The 23,872-nt window shown below is 41.0% G+C and overlaps 1 protein-coding gene across 2 annotated transcripts; it reads left to right on the forward strand.

The window, feature by feature from the left end:
• Window positions 1-934: 934 nt before the first annotated feature.
• slc9a7 (solute carrier family 9 member 7) lies at window positions 935-23,637 on the forward strand. Of its 2 annotated transcripts, XM_046391290.1 has the most exons (17): window positions 935-1,709; window positions 3,706-3,908; window positions 4,000-4,077; window positions 6,375-6,451; window positions 6,567-6,679; window positions 6,786-6,891; window positions 7,205-7,346; window positions 7,452-7,557; window positions 8,502-8,590; window positions 9,248-9,361; window positions 9,616-9,727; window positions 10,084-10,237; window positions 13,261-13,311; window positions 15,385-15,448; window positions 16,531-16,613; window positions 18,277-18,382; window positions 21,413-23,637. In XM_046391290.1, exons 1-17 carry the CDS (start codon window positions 1,430-1,432, stop codon window positions 21,671-21,673), a joined length of 2,139 nt encoding a protein of 712 aa, XP_046247246.1. In that variant the 5' UTR covers window positions 935-1,429; the 3' UTR covers window positions 21,674-23,637. The 2 variants fall into 2 exon arrangements, with proteins under 2 accessions (XP_046247246.1, XP_046247247.1); XM_046391291.1 differs by lacking the exon at window positions 13,261-13,311 and having other exon boundaries at window positions 945-1,709.
• Window positions 23,638-23,872: the final 235 nt, after the last annotated feature.

Genomic DNA, 23,872 nt, shown 5'->3' on the forward strand with positions numbered 1-23,872 from the left:
CTCTAATTCAGTTTCTCATAAAGTTACATCTTTAAATACGTCTTTATTTAATGATACGCACAATGTGAGTAGCCTACAATATTAACTAAAATAATTAAACCCGCATTAACTGATTGCTTTTGGCCATTTGGGAGGCTATTAAAGCCAAAAATAAAATACCAGAAAAAACAGCACTGAAAGCATGGACTGAAAACATAGGCATCAAAACATGTATTTGAAGAAAAGTTGGCAGTGTTGGCAACAAGTATTTAGCACTGACGAAAAGTTCCAACATCACACAGCCTTCAGGATTTCACCTGGAACTCCCAAGCCACAAATGTGTTTCTCTCTGCTGTTGTTTTTTCAGCCAGGTGGGGATTAAAGTTCAGTTTTAGCTGGTTTGGCAGAAGTCCTCTGAGAGAAGTTCAAACATAAGTTAATGTCATCCGTCAATATAGCTAATGAACAATGGCAGAAAGAAACTGAATCAACATACTTAGTGTGTACTTGACCTACTTCACCTGAAACTCCCAAGAGTTTTATGTGAAGTCATGGAAGTTGTATTTTAGGTGACCTTTGTCATTAGTATGCAGATTTGTAGATCACACCCTCTTTTCCCCTCTCATCAGAACCCTCCTTTCCACACCAGAGCTTTAATGAGAGCTGAAACTGAAAACCACTGGCGCTAAAAAATACTGACAGGATTTTAAAAAAAAAATTGAAAAAAACTGTCACAGAAAAAGTCAAACATAAAAAAAATTCAGTAGACTCAACAAAATAGGAAGACATATAAAAATAAAATGAAACTATTTTTAATGCCTGGTTAATTTTTCAGTGCCACATCTTGATCTCTGCGGGTTCATCAGCACAACACCGTACACATTACCCACAGTCATTTGATCCATTGTTAAAACGAAAATACTAGTGCAGCTTTTAAATTCCCCTTAAAACGAATCAGCGGTTCCATCTTGGACCCTCCTCCAGCTGTTGTCCCCTGGTAACCTCCCACCTCTCACCCCTTTGCATTACCAAGGCCACATTATCTAAATGGGATCTTAACTTCTACTTTAGTTGCAAAAGGCTGACTTTTGACGGCGAAGCACAGCCCATGTGGATTTCCTGTTGTGAGGAGGACGGGGCGCTGAACTGTATATTCACCAGAATCCCAGGACAATGACTCAGTAGCTTGTAATCAGCCGACCTGGTGGTGGGAGACAGTGTGATCTGATCTCTTCCACAAGGACAGTGCAGTCTCACTCCGGAGCGGCTTCGTCGCCCTTTTTTTTGTTGCACCGCGCATTGTGCCTTTAAAAGGTTGAACTCGCTGATCTACGGTGTAAGAGCACTGGACAATTTTCCCACTCGCCTCAGCTGTGCCTGTCTCCCAGCAGTGACATGGCATAGAGGCGGCGTGCTGTCAGCAGCAGCAGCAGCAGCAGCATCCTGCACCATGGACGCTCGCCGACGGTGGAAGCGGAGCGGAGCCTTCGCCGCGCTGGGCACGATGCTGCCCGCTTGGATATTACTGAACGCGGTGTCAGGACTGAAGGCGGAGGACGACGCAATGGAAGAACTTGTCACAGAGAAGGAAGCTGAGGAAAGTCACCGACAGGACAGCGTTAATTTGCTGACATTCATTTTACTGCTGACCTTAACGATCCTCACCATATGGCTCTTCAAGCACAGGCGGGTCCGTTTCCTTCACGAAACCGGACTGGCAATGATTTACGGTGAGGTTTATAGGATTATACGTTGAATGCACAAACACATACACACACACACACACACATATAGACACAATCTCCTTCGCAGCTAACACCACCACCTTCCCGCGGGCTTTGCATGATTCAGTCTCCCTGCTGGTTGTGCAGCGGCTGCACAGAGCCGATGGGAGGATAAAGATGAAGATACAGAGATGATTAAAGTCTGAACGAATGCACTGACGCGCCTCTGCGTTTCCACCAGCTCACATTGCTCCTAATTGGCTGGGCCAGTGTCATTTCTAGAAGGTGCTGTCAGTTGCTCAGGCTTGTCTCAGCTCTCCACTAGGCTGCTGCATGTGCAGCTCCATCTCGGACTGACTGGGAATCAGCGCCCTGACACATCTGAGGGCACTTAGACAATGTTGTTTTTTATAGATTAAATTAGATCACAGTGACCTTGATGTGTACTGCAACCAATTGTTTTATCTTCTATGATACCACTGAGAATTAATTTTACAGGGCAGTGACTACATGAAGATCTGACCAACATAATCACTAAATACCCAAAACAGAGGTTACCTTGGTGTTGGGTTGTTAAAGGCTTCAGAATCAGAAAATGAAGGTTAATGAATGCAGAGTTCATCACATTCATCATCAGTGGAAAGGCTGTTATCAGCTGGGGTCTGGATGTGTTTCTGTGCTGCTGAGTTTGTGTTTATTCCAACTGGATCATCTACAAACACAGAATATTCACAGATTGGACTAAAATGCTCCATAACCAAACTGCAAATGTTCAGTTGATAAATCAGCAGAGTTCATTTTACTTTCCCACTAGCTAAAGGTTGGCAAGAAATGAAATACACAGCAGTCTGCAAAAAAAAAGTTACCACATCTGTGTTTTGTTTTTCTCCATAGCTTGTGGCAATGATCCCAATCAGTTAGCGGTGTCACTTATTAACCAGAAATCTCACATGAAAAAGACAGACTTTGACTTGTTTTTTAATGCCATGCTTTAAAAGTAAACTGTGCTTTGACATTGTTCCTCTTAGGCTGCCTTTGTGGTTTCATTTTCCAACTTCACAAATTTGAGCCAGTAGGTGAAATACAGAAACTAACAATATTGCTGCTGAAATTTACTGTAATTTTCTACGGGTGGGATGATAATTAACATGAGGCCTTATGGGCACATAGTATAAACTTATCATTATCTCTGTCAATTCTGTTTGATATGATGAAGGTAAAACTTACACTGTGTTACAGGACACTGATTGTATTTTTTGGGCTGTCATCAGTGTAAAGGTGCTGCCAGGTAGAAATCATGTATGTATGTACAGTATTGATTTGCTATGTAAAGAGCAGACTTTACAGGAAACCTGAGAAGGTAGATTTAGTTCTTTATTGTAGCATGGTAATCAAGACAAATCAATGGTACTTCCTAGTGTGAAAGCACCCAACTTCCCCACAGGTGGAAAGAACCTATTTTTTGAACTCTGTCACTCAGATATATTTTGCAAGAAATTGAGACAACAGGCGGTTTAATTCTCAACGATTATTCAGTGACAGACAGTTGCAAAACTGTCGCTGTGTGTGTGTGTCTGTGTGTGTTTAGACCAAAGCCAAGGTGTGATGTACGAGGTTAACCCTCTGGAAAGAAGAGTGAGTGTAGTGCTGGCAGCTTTGCTCTGCCATGTCTCCTGCAGATAACTGCTGTCTGATCAGAGGATTTATGTCTTCTAACTGCCTGCCTCATTCCACTCTTCCTGGCTTTAGTTCCCTGTGCACCATCTCCTCATTTTTCTTCCTTTGCACTGCTGCTTTCTGTGTGTCACTGCCTGATCCTGGGGGCTTGTGAAGCAGAAGCACCTGGAATGTGATTTTGGTGGCATTTATCTTTGGTTGGTTCTTGTCCCCACTTTCATGGGCTGATTGATTGAAAAGACCATGTAAGAAAATGTAAAAACTATACACCTCACATGCGTTTTTTTTTTTGGTCTCTCATTGTTTCCTCTTCTGGTTTCTTCAGGTTTGCTGGTAGGTGTGATTCTGCGGTATGGCATCCCTGCCACCAGCTACCACAACAAGACACCCCCAAGCTGCTCGCTGAAGGAAGGACCTGTCAGCACCCTGCTGCTTAATGTCAGCGGCAAGTTCTTTGAGTACACCCTCAAAGGGGAGATAAACTCCAAAGAGATTCACAATGTGGAGCAGAATGATATGCTGCGAAAGGTAGCAGTCAGGAAAAAAAAGCATCAGTACTTCATGTATGCATTTACCAAATTTAGCCCATTAATTCTTTATAATGTCTAATCTTTTCCAGGTAACATTTGACCCTGAAGTATTCTTCAACATTTTGCTGCCTCCAATTATTTTCCACGCTGGCTACAGTCTGAAGAAGGTGAGAAGTTTCATGTAAAGCACTTGCGACAGTTTCTTTTTTTTATGCTTTTTTAAAAATGTATTTATTGATTTACATGAACAAAGAACATGGGATCATCATGAGTGTTACAATTAAGGTCAAAGTATTCTTATACACATACTTGCGACAGTTTCAAAGCTGAATTTGCGTGTTGTGTGGCTCAGGTGGTCACATGTGCTGCCACAAACTGCTGTCTCATTGGACAGATGGTTAGCTGAGAAAACCCCTCTTTGGCCACAATGAGAGCCATGTTCACTGAACATGAGTGGATCTTTAGAGGGGAAGTCCAGAGCAGATGTCTTTTGTTTCCTCTCTGCTGAAAAAAAAAAGTCTACCACCAACAACAGGGTAGTTGCTGCTTCTGACTGTGGCAGAGCAACAGATTTGTTTTGTCTGTGAAATCCTTGGAGTGGCTCTGCACTTTGAATTATTATTCTATCACCATATTTACTGGTATGAGAAGTTCAGCTTCAGCAGACTTTTTATGTATGAATTGTCGATGTGTTAAAGCAGCTGGCGATAGCTCATGCATGTTGTCATTGTGCATTGTGCACCTCAGCCTTTCCACTCACACAGTGAGAGATGATATCAGAGACATCAAATGAATGAGGGCAAATGTGCTTGTGCTTTACTGCTGTGCAGAGCATCTTCTAAGGATCTGACCAAGGGTTTCAGGGAGGAGGTTTTGTTTTAATACTCCACACTGATTCTCATGGTATGTGATTTTAACCGTGAGTTTACAAAAAATCAATACACTCAATTTTATATACCAACGGTTTCTATGCTAATTGCAATATGCAACAATCTAAATGTCGCTGCCAGTTACATTTTGCAAGCAGAATACAAAAAGTCTTAAAATTCTGTTCTTGTGTTGTTGTTTTCCAAGCTCTTTCTAGCTTTTAGCTTTTTCGTCACCACACACAAGTTATTTAATGTTTTCCCCCAGCTGTGAGCCGCACCCTTGTGCATTTGTGCAATGCATTGTGGCAGAATAATGTCCATCAACTGTATGCTAAAAAACTGACCACACTTAGTCTTTTAGTCTTAGTATGCTTTTGCCACTTTTCCAGTCTGAATACAATGCATTAAAAGCCTGCTTAGAATTAGTATGTAGGGCGTAGGTGGGGCTAAGCTTTAGTCTCGTATGTGCTCTAGAGCCACAGCTAATGATCAGTGTCAATATTTTAGTCTGTAAAATATAAAAAATACCAATAAATGCCTGTTGGAATTTCTCAAAGCGCAGGATGAAGAGTCTAATTGTTTTTGTCAGACCAGCAGTCCCAAACCCAAAGGTGTCCAATTTACAGAATATCAACAAAGCTCAGTAAATAACTTCAAGGCTTCACCAATTATGAAAATTGTGGGTTAATGTTGTACTGTTCGCTGCTGACTTCATTCTGTGCTGTCTCATTTTCAAGCGTAAGATGCATTGAGTTGGTTCTTTCAAACAAGTTCCTCTGTGACAGTTTATAGTTCCTGTAAAAGGGTAAAATGACAGGATTTTTAGTTTTTCTAGTGCAAGATGGAATTTGCTGAGTCAGACAACAGGCCTCAGGAAGCAGGAAGCGTGGAGTCACGTTAGGCTATTTCTTTAAATGTTACAATGTTAACAGCTTTAGAGACAAACAGAGAAAGACTGAATGTGTGGCTCTGACCTTTGTGTGCCTCTGTTGTTTTAGATAATCAGCTAATTTGGGTCCCTGAAGCAAAACACACACAACATAATTAACTGTGTTCCTTCTGACTGTTCAGCCACAGGGGATCTGTCATGTATATCCTGAACATAACTGTCACAATATTTGGTCTTCCATTTTTCTTGATTCTCTGATGTTTACACAAAAATCCCCCCCTGTCAGTCACTAAGGAAAAAGCTTGTTTCCTGGAGAAACCTTAATCAGCATTTCTCTTTTCTTCTTCTTCTTTTTTTTTTTTTTTTTGTTTTACTGAACTCAGTTATGGAAGTGACCTGCACAGCATTAGTGTTGTGCTCCTTGTTTGTTTTACAACCGGCCAAACAGCTGAATGTGTGTTTGTGTTTTGAGTCCTGTTCGACAGGGAGTTACTCACGTGCCCTGAACCTTTACCGTCCCAAATCAATTAAAAAAATATTCGTCTTGTCAGAATTAAATATGTTTAGTGTAAAAATGGACGGTTTCTGGTTATGGAGCAGAAATGCTAACTTTATGCACCTTTGTTCAACTTGTATACAAGTTGTGTGTTTTTACCGTCTTGTTTACTTTTCTTTCTTCATCTTATTCTTCTTTTTCCTTTTCCAGAGACACTTCTTCAGGAATCTGGGCTCCATCATAACCTATGCGTTTCTCGGCACTGCCATCTCATGTTTTGTTATTGGGTGAGTGTCCACCTTCTGTTCATGTGATGTCAGTTTATCGTATTCTGCTGTCGTGACCTTGTGTGACGGGCAGTTTTGGTCAGAACATACTGTACCTTTTGTTCTCCATCTCCAGGAACCTGATGTACGGTGTGGTCAAACTGATGCAAGTGGTCGGACAGCTGACTGACAAGTTCTACTACACTGACTGCCTTTTCTTTGGTGCCGTTATCTCTGCCACAGACCCAGGTATTACACCAGCACATGTTCCCCAGGGTTATGTGTTGCTGCAGTTTATGGCTGTGAATGTGAAATTAAATGCTGTTTTGAACGTTTTGTCCGTCTCTGTGTGTAGTGACAGTGTTGGCTATCTTTAATGAGCTCCACGCAGATGGGGATCTCTACGCTCTGCTGTTTGGAGAAAGTGTTATGAATGATGCAGTGGCCATAGTGCTTTCATCGTAAGTCAAACTCTTCTGCCTTTTCCATGCTTTTATGTAAGATAAAAGTCTCCCTCTGCTTGGCTTTTGAGCTTTTTCCACCTCCTTGTGAGCAGTGTTTGCATTGCTGCTTCCCTTGACAAACAGACAGCACTCTGCCTCCCCCTGCTGGAAGATTACCCATCACCTACTATTAGACATTTTTATAACCAGTTGTTTTACTCTGTTTTGCAAACAAATAAACAAATCATCAATAAGCCAATATAAGACAGGATCGTTGGATCATTGGAAATACTGAAAATACCCAACACACCTTTTTTAATGTTTATTTCAGGTCTATTGTGGCTTACCAGCCCAGTGGAGCAAACACACACATGTTTGATGCCTCAGCATTTTTCAAGTCAGTGGGGGTTTTCCTGGGTATTTTCAGCGGCTCCTTTGTGATGGGTGCCGCCACAGGAGTAGTCACCGCTCTCATATCCTTTCTCTGAAGTCCAGATTGATTTTAGTTAACTGGGTTAGTAAGGCTGTTGTGACTAGTAAAAGATCCAAAACAATGTTGTCTTTAACTCAACTCCCACGTAACCAAGTTCACCAAGCTGCACTATTTCCCGCTGCTGGAGACGGCCCTCTTCTTCCTCATGTCCTGGAGCACCTTCCTGCTGGCCGAAGCCTGCGGGTTCACAGGTGAGCTGAATCAGCATGTGAGTGTGAAGGAATCGGTTACAGTTTGGGAAGTAAGCACTAGACAGCTGTGGTCCGGCTGGTAACAGAAACCTACATATTCAGCATCTACCAGACTTCTATCTGACCTTAATGAAAGATTTTCTCTGAAGGTTCAGTGTAAAGTGAGGCAATTTATTTCATATCCAAAAGGTGGCAAATGACAAAAAATATTAGCTTTGTTGGTCTGGCCGTTATCGACATGACCATTCAGCTGTTCCATCATTTTCCCACACTTTGTTTATAATAAATTGACGATTTTGTGCCTCTGAAGAACCTTTCCTAACAATATGTTAGTGTGTTATGACTGGACATTAAAGGTTCATTGCATTCTCTGATGTTGGCAGACTCATAAAAGGCAGATTAAGAAAAGAATGATCAAAACTGAAACACCAGTGGCCATGATATCGTCAGTTTTTGCTCTGAAAAAGGCAGGATTCTGCATTTCCCATAATGCAGCTCAAATACATCTTTCATTACACTTTTCCTGCCTGTTAAATACTCTCACAGTCCTCCTTTTAAACAGAAAATGTAGTCTTTCAAAAGAACCTGTAGTCGTTACATGTTTTTAAAATATTTTTCCACATGTAATTCACCACTCCATTGTATTGTTTTTGTTATGTTAATGTTTCTGCTAATCATAAGCAGTTTAAACAAAGTGCTGGCAAGCCTTCCTCAGAGAACTGAACCTGCTAATACAAATGAAATGTGACAGGGACTTAAATACAAATTATACAGCAGATGAAATGTACAGATAGCGCATTAGCATAGTACACACATAACAATGAGAGAACTGAATAGCTGATATTTAGTTACAATGTTTCTAGATGACTTGCCAGTTGCATAGCCAAATTATTTAACTTTGCGTGTGTTTCACTTTATTCATGCGTGTGTGTTTTGTTCTGCAGGCGTTGTGGCCGTGCTGTTCTGTGGCATCACACAGGCTCACTATACCTACAACAACCTCTCTGAAGAGTCCACAAAACGCACCAAGCAGGTAACATCTGACTGCTTCCTGCACATGCAGCCCCATTTTATTTTGGACTGTTCTGAACCCTCTGACAGTATGAACAGGGTGCATGGCCCCTGTGCCAGATGGCTCAGTGATCAGCCTGCTGTGACCTTAATCGGGGTTGTCTGAGGACATCCCTCCTGATGCAACTGTTTAGTTTCAGGGAAGGAGTTCAGTCTTGAGGACAGATTAGCATGTAAACAGCACACAGCGTGACACATTCTGGATCCGTGTCCTGGCAGGCTCTTGTTATGTGGTTGCAAAGAAAGCTACACATGCTTATTACAATGGCAAGGCTAACGTACTTTGCACACGTTCATGTGTCTCGATGTGATCGTGTTTGCCCTTGTCCTGTGCCTCCCTCTCATAGTTGCAGTCAGCTCTGTAATCATCATGGCAGCCTGGGAGAGCAATGAAAAAAACAACTCCCAAAGCTTTTCTGGATTTTGAGGGAGTATATGAGGCACTTAGCTTAGACAACCAGGGAGAGTAGTTTTTTAAGCAGTGCGGTGTGGAAAGCTTTGTATTTAAACTCCCTCACTGAACCTGAGCAGTTTAAAGCTCATTCTGTGTATTTTTGCTTGATGTGTATTGATACATTTTTAAACAGAATTCCTGATGATTGTTATATTTTTCATGCAGCTCTTTGAGGTCCTTCACTTCCTGGCTGAGAATTTCATCTTCTCCTACATGGGGCTGGCTCTGTTCACCTTTCAGAATCACATTTTCAGCCCTATCTTCATCATAGGGGCCTTTGTATCCTTTAGAGGCACAGCAATCATGCATTTTTCAGTTTTCATTTCGTCTGACACTTTGATAGAATTAATTTTTTTCACAGCTGTAGAACTGGGTCACAGATGATGTCTGTTGTGGAGGATTTGTGTGTAGTATCAGATCATGCTAAGAAATGTTTTACTGCTTCACTATGTTATTTTAGTCAGTGCGCCCCACTCCCTGAATGTCTCCAGAGTTAGACTGTTCAGTGAAAGACTTCTTGACCTAACCATCAGATCGCCATATTCATCGGAAGAGCTTTCAACATTTACCCGCTGTCCTTCCTGCTCAACCTCGGCAGGAGGCACAAGATCAAGGGAAACTTTCAGCATATGATGATGTTTGCTGGTACGGAAAAGCCGCTATGACTTTTTTATTATTTATTATTTTTGTTACTGATCAATCTGCTGTTCTCAATCTCAATCTGCTGTTCTCAATCTCATTCTCAATTAACTAATTAATTGTTTGACGATAAAATATAAAAATTAAGTTTCTCAGGGCCGTGGTAACGTCTTCAGTTTGCTTGATAAACAGTCTAAAACCTTAAGATATTCAATTTACTGTCATAAATTGAAAAGGTGAAACAAGGGGATGTTTGAATTGAAAATTGAAAACATTTAGAAAAAATCTATTCTAAAAAAATATAATTTGCTAAACATTCTATAGTTGACTAATCATTGCCACTGTAACGTGACTCTCTCCAGGTCTGCGGGGGGCGATGGCGTTTGCCTTGGCCATTCGAGACACGGCCACCTACGCCCGCCAAATGATGTTCACCACCACGCTGCTCATTGTCTTCTTCACTGTCTGGGTGTTTGGTGGTGGGACGACACCCATGCTGTCCTGGCTACATATCAGGTGACAATTTTGTGCCGTACTTCTCAGCATCTCCTCTGCATTTGGATAAATCTAGAAGCCTTCACAACTAAAAATGTTCCAATTGTAAAAGAAAATATTCAAAACTATACCAAATAGTTTTTATTCCCTATAGATAATTTCTCAAATGGTAAAAATGACATGACATCTTGGTAATTAAATTACTTCCCTATAACAAAATGAGGCAGTAGCTAATGCAATCATGAAATGAAAATCCAAGCTTGAAGTATCCTGCTAAAGTTAATGTTAATAGATTTACTGTTTTCTGTAGCTGACATGATTCAGTGTATCTTGTGCTTTCTGGTGGTATTGTCCAGGAGATGGGGCCAGAGTTCTCCCTTGTTCCTGACTCTCTAATGCTTTTCCATCCAGAGCTTTTAAATCACAGAGACTTTTGTTGCATCTTTGAAGAAATTCTGGCATTTTCCACCAGTAGTAGAGAGAGAAGTACTCTAGCTTCACTCAGTTTTAATGCCAACTCTTAAAAGCAAGATCATTCCATTCACCAAGCTGCCGCACCACAAGCTGTCCCTGCTGAAGATGTAATCAGCGGTAGGACTGGTTAGCATTTTGCTTGCATGGCTATATGTCTGTTCAGTGCCTGGTCTCACTTTTTGCCTGACCATGATGCACTGGGAGCTTCTGTTTGTCATGACAAAGCGGATTACGGCCTGGTGATGTGTGTGACAGCACCAGAGGCAGCCTGGGTGAACAGGCTCTGTTTAATATGGGTAATGCCTCTTCAGAGTGAGCAGGAGCTATTGTGTTTAGTGGAGGTTTAGAGCATTGCCAAAATCTCCCCCATGTACTCATCGCCATGGTAACTGTGGGACATGTGGTGCATGGCAGGCTGATACCAGCCGTGATCCTGGTATCATCCTCTGTATATGTGTGTATTTGTATATATCTTATGTATGTGATTGTCGAAAGCCTCGGTGAGAAGTCAGGAAATGAAAAATACATGACTGTACATTATACTGAGTATTCTGTGGGGTATAGAGTATTTGATCCTCTGCATTTAATAATGAATATTACATTTGTAAGGCCTTATTTACTATTATTATAACACAGTAAACTCTGGCTGGGGAGTCAAAGAGGAAGCAGTTCGGGTGAGGCAGTGAGGTTGGCGAGTAGTATGTGATGGAGGAGTGGTGCTGGGTTAACAGATGTCTGGTGTGAGTGGAGACGCTACTGTTTCTTTTATAGGGTTTTGATGGCTGGTTTGTAAGCAGGCAGACATGCAGATTATTACAGAGGCCCTGCAGTGCAGCCATGGAGAGAGAAAGGGATCCTTGTGTTATCATGTCTAGGTAGGGAAGAGCTATTAAACCATCAGCTCAGAGGCCAAAAATTTTATTTGCAGTTGTAGTATCATGTGCTTGTAGTAATGTTTGCTGAGTTTGTTTCAATTCAGGTGTTTTTGTATAATGAGTGTTTTGGGGTCAATTTTGCTGTATAAACGTCATTTGGGTATTGGTAGAACTTTACTGGATAAACTATAGAAAACTGAACAGAAGAAAACTGAAGTGTGCTTGCAGCTGAAACTCAGCAGTTGAAGCATGAAGCTGACGTAAGTGAAGATGTTAAAAAGATAGCTCATGGGTTATGTCTGCCTGCTCCCTAACAGAGTTGATAAATGTATTGAAGGAGGCAAGTATTCCTCTATTATGGAAGCTGGCATCCATCTCTGAATCACTGAAACTCTCCATGTTTTTTATGACACGTCCCCTTTCAACACTCAAGTCAAAGTCCGCCCACTGATAGGTTCTAAACACTTATGCTGTCTCACTGTGAAATGCTGTATGTCAGATAGAAAGCGAGATAGTCACGAAATGCTGCTTCATCTGGACTTTAGAGATGAGAGCAGAGAAACTGTTATTCACATGTCGGTCCTGAAAGCAGTTAAATCATCCATTGAAATGTTGCAGTTATTTCATTTGGAGATTTCACGGCTCTAAGTCAGCGATGGCTGTGGCAGGAAGAGTTATGTGTTTTGGCTGTCCATCTGTCTGTCTGTCCCATACATGTCAACTCAATATCCAGGGAGGGAAATATCCATGAACTGGGCAGCACGGTGGTGCAGTGGTTAGCACTGTCGCCTCATAGCAAGAGAGTTCCAGGTTTGAATCCCGGTCTGGGCCCTTCTGTGTGGAGTTTACATGTTCTCCCTGGCTACTCCACATTGCCCCTCGGTGTGAGTGTGTGGTTGTATGTTGTATGTCTTTGTGTGTCGGCCCTGCGATTGACTGGCGACCAGTCCAGGGTGTACCCCGCCTCTCACCTGTAGTCAGCTGGGATAGGCTCCAGCCCCTCCGTGACCCTGACGGATAAGCGGTATGGAAAATGGATGGTTGGATGTCCACCCACTCATGGATGAATTGATTAGAATTTGGTGGGCAGGTTTGAAAACATTTATACTTTTTAGAAGGGTGCTGGGGTCATGACTGTCACTCTTTTTTTAGGCAACCAATCATGGAGATGGAACAGGATGAAGATGTGCGTGAAGAAGCCGTGTTTTAGAATTCGTGGCTTCTTTGAGTTCTACCTAGATTCAGCTTTCAGCTTTCAGCAAGCATGTGAATACTAATTTGACTGCTGCACGGAGGCATACAACCATGAGGCAGTGATTCTATTTTATTTTTATTTTTACATGCAGGCCTGAACATCTGCTGAGCCTCTGTGCCAAGTTCAAGGATTAGTGCACGTCCCCAAATCAGAGAATCGCATTTAGCTGAGCCTGTTGCCAATTACAGTTTTTAAAACACTGAGTGGTCTGATCTGTTATCTGTTGAAACTCTCATCTATGTCTCACTCTACGCTGATCGTGCCACACATGTTGATCCTCACAATTCTATAGGCTATGTTTTTGTTAAATGTGAATGTGGTTATTTTTACACACAGTAAAAATAAGCCAAATATATTACCTAATACTTTAATATGCTCAATACTGAGTGTGTGTGTGTGTGTGTGTGTGTGTGTGTGTGTTTGTGCCTGTGATGTGACAGCAAAACATTGCAGAAAGAGCGACGTCAGCATGGAAAGTGGGCGTACTCCAGGTGCTGTATTTGGATGTGTGCAAACTCTTTGACAGTAACTGGTGTTGGGAAAGTGTGTGGTTGGCTCATGTGTTTCTTTCAACTTTTTACTTCTGTATTTCTGATGAAGGGGATTGCTGGGTACCTTTAAGGGGCTATGGGAAAAGTTGAGACTTCTAAGAACTTATAAAATATTATTCAGAAGTTGAGATAAAATAACATAGATTTGATTTTTGCGAAGCAAAATCTTCAAATACCACTGAGCAAATGCTTTACTGTGTCACACACCAGTCTGGCTGTGGTGGAGGTACTGCTGCTTGAGGAGTTACTGTAGCAAGGCCAAGTGCTTTATTCAAGGCTCCCTCTGGGTGATGTGAAAACCTTTGTCTGTTTCTTTGTTGTGTTTCTGTGGACTGTCCACCAGTGTTTCACACAGCAGTGTAAATAACAAATATTTCACACCCTGTTACCCAGAAGAAGCAAATATGTGTGAACTCATTTGAAAAGGAGAAGAGGAAGGCACGGGTGAAACTGAGAGCTGTGTCTTGATAGTTTGGGACATCAGTGGAACTCTGTTACATACGAATGTGTGCATATGAACACGTGTGACGGGTGTGTACTGTTTCTTATCAGAGGAAACATGCACCGTGCTGGGCCTCTTTTCTGCACCCCCACAGCAATTATGCCCTAATCTCACGGATCCTTCCTGATGGAGAACCAGCAGGCTTTGCAGCTCTTTGTTTTTGCAGATTCTTTCACCTCCATGCAATGTCCACCCCCTGAAGAACCTCTGAGTGAATGAATGTTTGTAGTTGAGAGGGGCGAAAGTCCTCAGAAGCAGTTGGATACCTATGACCTGCTCCTTTTCAAGAGAAAAAAGCTGTTTCTTGTTCACTTAGAATGGATATTTCTTCTGTGTAGCAGCCATGGAAATTCAAAAGATAAACACACACAACACGGGCTGTACAGTGTCAGTTTCAGATATAACCATGAAAGGCTACACATCTCTGCTTTGGCCTCCATCCACAAGGATTAGACTCAACTGCTCCAGAGCTTATGTGAATTAAAAGTGCCCCTTTGAAATCTGCTTGTGTTCAGTTTAATCCTTCTCTGTTGGTAAGAGACACCACAGGGAAATTATTCATCTCCAGCTACGAATACTGAACACATCTGCTGCTGTACAGGAAGCGTGCACCATTTTACGAAATCCAAATCTTATTTCCATTCTTGCTCAGTGTTGGATTGGCACTGCTCTCGGCTAGTGTTAGTTAGCATTAGCATTTACTGTTTTTCAGCAGCTTGTGATGTAGGCTAAGTGGCTATAGCTTCGTATTAAGTGTAGAGACAATAGTGATGTCTATCTTATCATCTACTTCTCAGCTAGAAAGTGAATTAGTGGCTCTCCCAGAATGTCAGTTCCGGCTGCAGTTTCAGTCATGTGATCTTGCATGCTGAAGTGTCGCTCTGTTCTGAGGGCAGGAGATGACTTAACAGTGACTTGTGGTTTCGGCGAAAACCTAGCTTGCTTGTAAGTCTGTGGTTTCATGTTTTGAGCCACGGGCCAAAAAGTTATTAGCTATACCAAATCTCCCCCTTGTGTACTTTACACTGGATAAAACAAAATGTGTGGTTTTTTTAATTTGGTGTGTTTTTTTTTAATATAATGTAGAGTTTCTCTGAGTGTGGTTTGGCTACATGCTAATTTGCAGCATTTTTCGGCCACTAAACTGTCTAGCAGTCAGCACTTTGATGTGTGCACTTCTAAAGCAACATCTGACGCATAGCATTGCCACAAAGTGAACAAATCTGCATTCTGCAGGTGCTGTAGTTACAAAGATATAAAGACATGAAGATACGGGATTATTTCCATGTTGAAGACAACAGTCTTCAAGATCTACAAAGCAAATGTCAAACTCAAACTGCATTAAGAAAGAAGGTCAGAATCCACAAGTAGGAACTAGGCTGACAAATACTGCTGAATGGCATCTAACCAAATAAGAACCACATTTGTCATAGTGTTTAGTTACTTCACATTTAACTTACTATTTCATGAAGTGTTAATATTTTCCTTTCTTCTTTCTTCCTGTTTTTCAGGGTTGGTGTGGACCCAGATCAAGACCAGCAGTCTGGTGGAGACAGCTTCCAGGTCTTACAGGGGGTGAGGATATCACTGACCACTCATGTATTTCACTGCTGAAACGGTTTTGCTTCTGCAATTTTATTTTGACACGGAGCACAGTCAGCACATCCTAAGACACGTTAATAGGGTAGAGTAGAGGAGTAAAGGAGGTGAATTTTGCTGAATGAAATAGTAGGAGCAAAATAGCACTATAGGTGTGCTCTTCAATATGCTTTAGCTCAATTTTCTTTATTTTCTTACTTATGATGATGGTTTTTGTCTACCCTGTTAAGCTGCACTGCCCCTCCACTCCCCCCAAAAAACGTCAGGGAAGGAGTGCAGGTCACCATGGAGCTAGAATGTGTTGTAGATATGCTGATCACTTGATCTGTAGGGCCAAGACTTTTAAGGTTGAAAACCCCATATATGAACTTGTTTTTTAGATACAGATGAGTAATTTTTTTAGAGCTATTATGAAATGTGTTGATATAATTAAATTATATAAAGATAAGAAATCACACTAAATTCAACCTAAAGTTTCAGTCAAACGGAGACAGAAAACATAACATTTATCTGTGAGATCATGATGTAGAGGTGTCATTTTTAACTTTAATCATGAATTCAGACTGTATATACTGTATATACTTGGATTGTCTGTACAGTACCAGTACAGCATGCACCTCCTTCGGCAAGAACCAAAACAAACATGCAAGTGTCATCTAACTGCATTTACTCATAATAACTAACTGTATAAAACACATACAATAAAAGTCATGTCCGTGAGTTTGCCACAGGACATGCTGGTACTCTTTGCCAAACACCTCCCTCATATAACTGCAGTTGTATCATCAGCACGTATCATCATATGATTGCTGCTGGTCAAGATTTCAACTCTCATATTGCCTGTATTTAAAATATTAGCTTATAAGAGCTTGCTGTTATTCAACCATTTTTTCTTGTTACTTCATCTGCAGTTGACAAATCGATCCTTGAAATGAGTTTGAGGAATCCAATTAGCTGCATGAGAATTTCCAGGATCATTTTAACCTAATAACAACATTACCTCCGGTAATTTTTTACACAGCAAATCTTGACTTATTTTGTATCATGTGTATCTACAGGATGGCACCCAGGCTGAAGGTCAAAGTAAAACCAAACAGGAGAGTGCGTGGCTCTTCAGACTGTGGTACACCTTTGATCACAAGTATCCTTTCTGTGTTCTGCTTTACACAACCAAAGAAAGCCTGTGTTTACCACTTGCTTTAAGGCTACAAAGTAATTGATTGTTTCAGTTAGCACAGCTGCTTGTGGTCAGGTCTCCAGGCAGTCTTTCCCTTGGTACACTGTATAAGCCATCAAAATTACGATCACACTTGGTGTCTTTGTTGGCTCATCTTGTGATATGGGATCAGAATTATGTACACAAATCCATAAAATGCCCATACTCATGGAAATGTGTTTAGCAGCTGATACTCCCACTTACCCCATACCCTCTGTGCTCAACAACCGCCTCCCCAGGTGACTGACTGTGTAGCTGCTTTTGAGCAGAGCAGCTGTGTTGTACAGTTTTACTTTGTTTCACTCCCTGGTGACACGTGCTAGACACAGCTGAAGCCAGCAGGGTGGATTTCTCTCATGTTCCAGTGCTGCAGAGGCTGAGGTAAACATGCATGACACAGGGCTTTGGTGCAATGACTTCAGTGACTTTATTTCTGAGAAGTATACTACGCAATGGATTACTGACTTTGATTCCTGTTCAGATGTACATGTTCTGACGGAGATAAGACTGCCTCTCTTGCTGAAGAGAATGGTGACATGACCAGCTGATCGGGGGATTTTTCCTACAGTGCAATACAGCCTGGCTGATTACAAAAAAATTGCAGAGGAGCCCGCTGGTTCGCTCTGTGCTGCACAGCTGCTAAGCATCGCAAAATATCTCTCCGCTCAGCTGAATCCCTTTCAGATTTAAACTTAAAACATATCCTGCTGGCAGACACCCGCAGCGTTATTAAGCCATAATTCATTATTTATGGCGGGTTGGTTACTGTAGAAAATGATTAACTGTTTTCATCAAAGGAGACAGTTTTAACTGTTTGCTGTTTGAATTAATTTCTCCAAACTTATTAGATAGTTGAGTTTCACTTGCTGTATAGCTTCATTTACAAACATTGTGTAGTGTAACACTTTAACTAGCTCAATGCCTTTGGGTTGCCAGGTTGAGGAAAATCCTCTCTGACAATGGCCCAAGGCCCAATGATAAATAGTTAGATCACTTACCGTATCAGTACCTCTTGAAAAGAGGCCGCACATCATCTGGACCAAAATCCATTCATAAACGATTTATTAACATTTATTGCAGACTTGAAAAAAGCATGTGTCATGCTTGACTTTTCATCTGTTTTTTTTAAACCAAACCAAAGGAATCCAAACGTTTTCTTTTCTAATTAATGGCTGACAACTGATCTATAATAAATACATAAATGATAAATGATTTAATTTTAAATCCAGGAATATTTCCCCTTTACTGAACACATTACAAGTGCAAACAAGGCACATTTTCAAGTCATGTACATCAAAGTCTTCCGGTTGAGGCAAAACAGAAATAACAAAAAAGACAGAAATGTGTAAAATAGACTAGAAATGTGTTTAATAGAAAGTGCCTAAAATAAAGGAATTATTTACAGTTTATAAAACCTTTATCAAGGGTACCATAAAAGTTTTACAAATTTGGGATATTAACTTATTATTAACTTTATTATTATTATTATTAACTGCACTCTGCATCTGTAAATGTACTTCGATCAGTCTTTGCTCACTGCTGACATCTGTAGACCTCTTTGGCTCATTTTTCCTTAATAACGCCGCAGTTACCTTAAGCCCATTCTGACACACAGTGGTCCACCCCTCACCTCCACTCTGCCTGCCTACTGTGGACCACTGGCGAGCTGTCTGACCAGCCCTCAGGCTTATGAGGTGAGCGACTACATGCACAAAAACACAGCATGCACACAGCAAATCCACAGTGACACACCGACATAACCAGCGATCCATGAAAACTGTATGTTTGCACTGTGGAAGGAGCAGAAAATCTATTTTCTGCACTTTGTGATTTTAAGGAATAGTTGGACATTTTGAGAAATGCACCTGTTTTTCTTACTGAGAGGTAGATGAAAAGATTGATCACTCATGTCATGTGCAGTATGAAGCTACAGCTAGCAAACAGTTAGCTTAGCACAAAGACTGGAAACAGGTTCTGTCCAGTGTTAACAAATTCCAGCACCTCTGAAACTAATTTATTAATTAGTTTATCGTGTTTTTTTAATTCATCCATCATGTGGACGGCATGGTGGTGCAGTGGTTAGCAATGTCGCCTCACAGCAAGAGGGTTCCGGGTTTGAATGTCTTTGCATGTTCTCCCTGTGCCTGAGTGGGTTTTCTCTGGGTACTCTGGCTTCCTCCCACATACTACTTAATTGACTACTCTTCATTGCCCCTAGGTATGTGTGTGAGTGTGTCTGTCTTTGTGTGTCAGCTGTGATTGACTGGCGACCAGTCCAGGATGTAGCCTGCCTCCATAGTCAGCTGTGATAGGCTGCAGCCCCTCGCGACCCTGTATGGAGAAGCAGTATGGAAAATGGATGGATTGATGGAAAATTGATGATTGATGGAAAAAGTGCTGATGGATTTTGGACACAGCTAGACTGGCTACTTCCCTCTCTTTTCAGTCTTTATGCCAAGCTAAGCTAACCAGTTGCTGGCTGTAGCTTCATACAAACATGAGATCAGTATCTTCTCACCAAACTCTCAGAATAAAAATGAATTGCATATTTTCAAAAATGTCTCATTTTTCCTTAAACACCCACGGAGATGACAGATAAATGTATACAGAAAAAAATCTACAGGCAGAGATACTTAAAAACACCTTTAGGCCTTGTTTTGAGACTGTTAGAAAATGTGAGAAAATTAAAATGCTTGATTTTAGTTAGGCCTGTTTCATTAGCTATAACCACAACATTCTGTCAAATCACTTGAATGTGGTTAGTTTTTCTTTGCTTTTCTTCGTTCAACTCCAAGCCCAGTGCCTCAGGAAGGCTCTCTGGTAATACTGAAGGTTTTTTTCTCAGCAGAATTGTAATACTGTCAGTATTCTCAGTGCCTGCCTGCAAACAAACAAAGCACAGAGAAAATGGACAGTCAAGAAGCCTGTTTTCATTCAAAGAGCACAAAAGGCTCTTTTCAGCACCACCTCAAAGATGATCACTGTTCTGAAAGTCATTGCACTGAGTGCGCTCCAATATTTTAAACACAGAGACAGCCATTGACCGGATAGTCAAACTTGAGTTCATGTTGGTAAATTCTCCCTTTTCATTTCATGTGAAATACTTTCATGTGGAGTCTTTTGACCATTACACTTAACCTTCTCTAACCCAAAGAGCAGTCATCGTTGGATTACAAAATCTAAATTGCATTTCTTTACTGCATATTAGACATAGACTGTTTGCTATTACAATTTAATTCTGTGAAATTCTGTTTAGTTCTGTCTTCAGCTTTGCATCCATAAAAAATTTCCTCTCCTGGTTTGCTGCTGTTCATTTGCCAGTGGTGGCTCTTCATATGATCAGGATCATGCAGGGCTCTGTGTTGCCAAAATGGTCTGGATTAAATAAAGCTCCTCATCTGATGCCTCTTTGGTTATGGATATTATGAAATGGGGAGGGAAAGAAAGGCTCCACGGAATGTGGGTTCCCATGAAACCATGGTGTGATTTCATACTTTTTGTCCAGTTAGTTTTTTTTTTAAATGAGACCGTTTTAACAATTCTGTTTAATTGTATTGTGTACTATAAATGAAAAGACTGAGAAAGACTGCTGAAAGAATTTAGATTATGCAATATGCTGTATTTTTCTTCATGTCAACAAATCACACGTAGAGACAAAACTGGCTCACTCTAACATAATGTTGTTTTCTAAAAAGACGAAATAATTCCTAAAGCAAGAATACATTCGCGTTTGTAGATTTATTTTCAGCTGCAGATTAATACACATTTGGTGATCTAGTGGTACCACTGGAAGTAGGATGGTGTATGTGGGATCAACTCAAAGAGGTTTGTTTACATTAAGAATGATGTAGAACAGCACCAGACATATCTTTAAAATTGCTTTTAAAAGATTCTTGTTTTAGATTTACTATCACTGATGTATTCTACCATTCCCTCCCTTTCTTTATTTCTTCACATTTCTTACTTTGGATTCTTGATGTTCATTCATAATGAATCTAGATGTGTGTATTTTTACTTGTTCCTCTTTAAACATTTGTGTCACTATTTTAATCAGGAAGTAGTCGTACTATTTTGAACTACAATAAATGTCTGATGGATTTAATAGGAATTTTTTTCCATCTTTTCCCCTCTGAGTTAATTGTTAGAGAGGAGGGGTTATGTAATGTCTTTTTTCCCTTTTTTTTAATCCCTTCATTTGAGTAATCTTTGTTGACCTGACTTTGACTCATCAGGTTCTCCCTGGGGACATGGGCAGACTATTGATTGTCAGCAAGTCAATTAGAACTGTGAGAACCTCACACCACAGTTTACAGCTTTTTCATCACTTCCCACGGTGCATTGTTTGCATTGCCAGTGCTTTTAACTTAGGTGTCTAACTTTTTGAACAATTCGGAAAGGTTCAGTTCACAACTGTTAGTACTATTTAAGTGCATTGGTCCAGTATTGGGTTGGTATGCGTGTTATTATGCAGCCTGTGGCTTCCTGAGGTTTTTTGTATTAATTTCACTTTAATGCAGTTGCTGCAGCACAGGCCACTAAGTGAACATCTCCTCCTCCCTTTCTTTTGTAAATCCACAGTGCCCCTTATGAGCCTTTGTACTGTTAATGTCAGTCTGTTCACCTGTTCCCACCACATGTACTCACTCTGTGTGTCCTACATTTGTGAGTGTCACCCCTTTGTTCTCCATTCCTCCCCTCATGTTCCTCTGTGGATGCGTTTTCAGAACCACGAGCAGCTGAGGGAAAACGACTCTGACCTCTGTAATGAGGGTGACCTGACCTTCATGTTTGGTGACACTGCCATCACAGCCAACGGGGCGTCAGGGGGCGGGGGTGATGCAGCCGGAGGGTCGAGCTGGAGTGTGAATGGCAAAAGGAGTGGCAGTACCTCAGAGGAGGCACTGGAACGTGAGCTGGACTCCCGTGAGCAGGAGTTGCTGAGCCGTGGAACACGACTGGTTTTCCCCATCGAGGATCACATCTGACCCTCCCATCTTTTTGCTTGCAATGTCAACCGACCCAGACCTGATCCCCAGACCACCTCACTCACCCTCAAGCTCTCTCTACATCCTGCTGACAGAGGGTCCAGTGCTTCAGAGATAAGACTAAGTGGAGATATGGGAGCAGACAAGAAGGGAGGGTTCAGAGTGACTCTGAAATCCCTTCTGACCTGGGAGCAGAGTTCAAGGAGCATTTCATCCTCATTATAGAGCTGGAGTATGTTCTCCAGCAGACATATGTCATCCAGTGCGTCCAGAGATGAACTATCTCTGTGCTTATACTGTGATTCAGTTTTACTGATTGTTTCCTCTGCGCAAACAGGAGGGGAACCTTTATGCAGGATACAAGGACAAAAAGTCCTAATGCAAGATTCAGTCTGCACTTTTGAACATGTGACACTGTATGTTCAGCTAGAGTTGAAAAAAAAAATAGAATAATGGGGAAGAAAAGGCTGGCAGCCCTCTCCGATCCTCGTTTTATCTTCTTCTGTAATCACACCCCATCTAGATGCTGAAATGAGGCCATACTCACCAAACTTGAATAGTTCATAAATCAGAAAAAAGTTCTCTGCTCAGTGTGCATTATCCATCTGAAGCTGCAAATAGACCAGTGTGTGGTATGTTTGTGAGCATGTTCTTCGTTTCACACAAAAGCATCTGTGTGGAGGAGATGAGGATGTGAGGAGCACAGAGGACAGTGAATGAAATACCCTTTCAACCACCACAGCCTATCATGGGTAGAGTAACAGGACTGAAGAATGTGAGCATGTAAATAGCTACAATGCTGAGCTTTGTTCCTTTTTAGTGGGACTGCTCCTCAGTGCAGAACATCCTGTGACTGTTACAAATAGCACCTGCGTATCTTATCTAGATCTTTTTCTCTGTACTGGTTTGGTTTTCACAGTAATAATGTGGGGAAAGAAGGGTTTTTATACTAACTATGTGTTTCTTATGATTTAATGCTGATTTCCCCAAACTTTAAAAACTGACACTCTAATACAGTCAATTAGCAATTTTAGCACTGCAAAATAAACAGTCGGTCTTTGATCATAATTTGCAATCCTTTGCAAAAATTCTGTATTGTCTACTGATAAATATGAAATTATCTGATGCAGTCACTGATGTATGGCTGTAGCTGGCAGTTATGATCATCCATTGATGAATCTGATGAGTTCTTAAGTTTCTAAAATTTCAGAAAAATTTTTAAAAAAGGTCCATCACAGCCCAAGCTGGTATTTTTTTAATTCCTTGTTTTATCCAATCAGTAGTCTAAAATCCATCCAAAGACTAAGTTAACTTTTAAACATAAGAAAGAACAGCTATGAGTCCTCACTTGGAGAAGCTGGAACCAGTGAATATCTGACATTTGTGAATCAGATTTTGTGAAATGAGACATGAGAAATGTTATCGCTACCAATGATAAAGGAAGTGCTTGAGCATGAGCACACAGAGGTGTAGTTGCCCTCTACCTGCATCAACAGAGTTGACAAAATAGTGTGTCTGGGCTAAGTCACTCCAAATATTGACCTCAAATACCAGTCGAAATGGTTAGGACTTAAACAGAATGATGAGGTGAATTGGCCTCATAAATCACCAACACACAGATAATGTATGGGTTATTTTGTAAATTTAGTATCTCACAAGTAGTTTGTAAACTTTAGTTCCTGTATTATCGAATATAAACTATAGAGCCATTTTGTCCTGTTAATGTTCAATGCCTTGATTTTTTTTAATACATAAAAGATTGAGTTTGTGCAATAAGAGTTAGGTGATAAATCAAATGCTCGTCTGTTAACTCTGAAGCTAAATATGAAGTGACAGTCAGAAGTCAACCTTAGCTTAGCACAGAGACTTGAAATAGGGGGAAATGGTTAGGCTAGTTCATGTAAAGCGAGCTAACACACTATAGCACGCCCCCCCTACACACACACAACACACACAAAAAAACAGGGGGTCATGGGCCAGACTATTTTAGGCAGAATGGTATTAGTTAATTTTGTTACCTTCAAAATGAGCCAGGCTAGTTGTTTCTCCCTTTCTCCAGTCTTTGTGCTAAGCTAAGCTAACAGGTTGCTGTTGCTGGCTATAGCTTCATGTTTACTGTACAGACATGAGTGGTGTCAGCCTTCTAACGCTGACAAAAAAGTTAATAAACTTCCCAAAATGTTGACCTTTTGATTTAGA

Source organism: Scatophagus argus, chromosome 6 (assembly GCF_020382885.2).
Source record: "Scatophagus argus isolate fScaArg1 chromosome 6, fScaArg1.pri, whole genome shotgun sequence".
Lineage (NCBI taxonomy): Eukaryota > Metazoa > Chordata > Actinopteri > Scatophagidae > Scatophagus > Scatophagus argus.

Bases quoted from the DNA above. Each gene is read 5' to 3' on its own strand.
- slc9a7 (XM_046391290.1), top strand. From the start codon at position 1,430: ATGGACGCTCGCCGACGGTGGAAGCGGAGCGGAGCCTTCGCCGCGCTG. The intron at 9,362-9,615 runs GTATCCTTTAGA...CCTAACCATCAG, and splicing joins TCTTCATCATAGGGGCCTTT to ATCGCCATATTCATCGGAAG. The intron at 10,238-13,260 runs GTGACAATTTTG...GTGATGTGACAG, and splicing joins CTGTCCTGGCTACATATCAG to CAAAACATTGCAGAAAGAGC.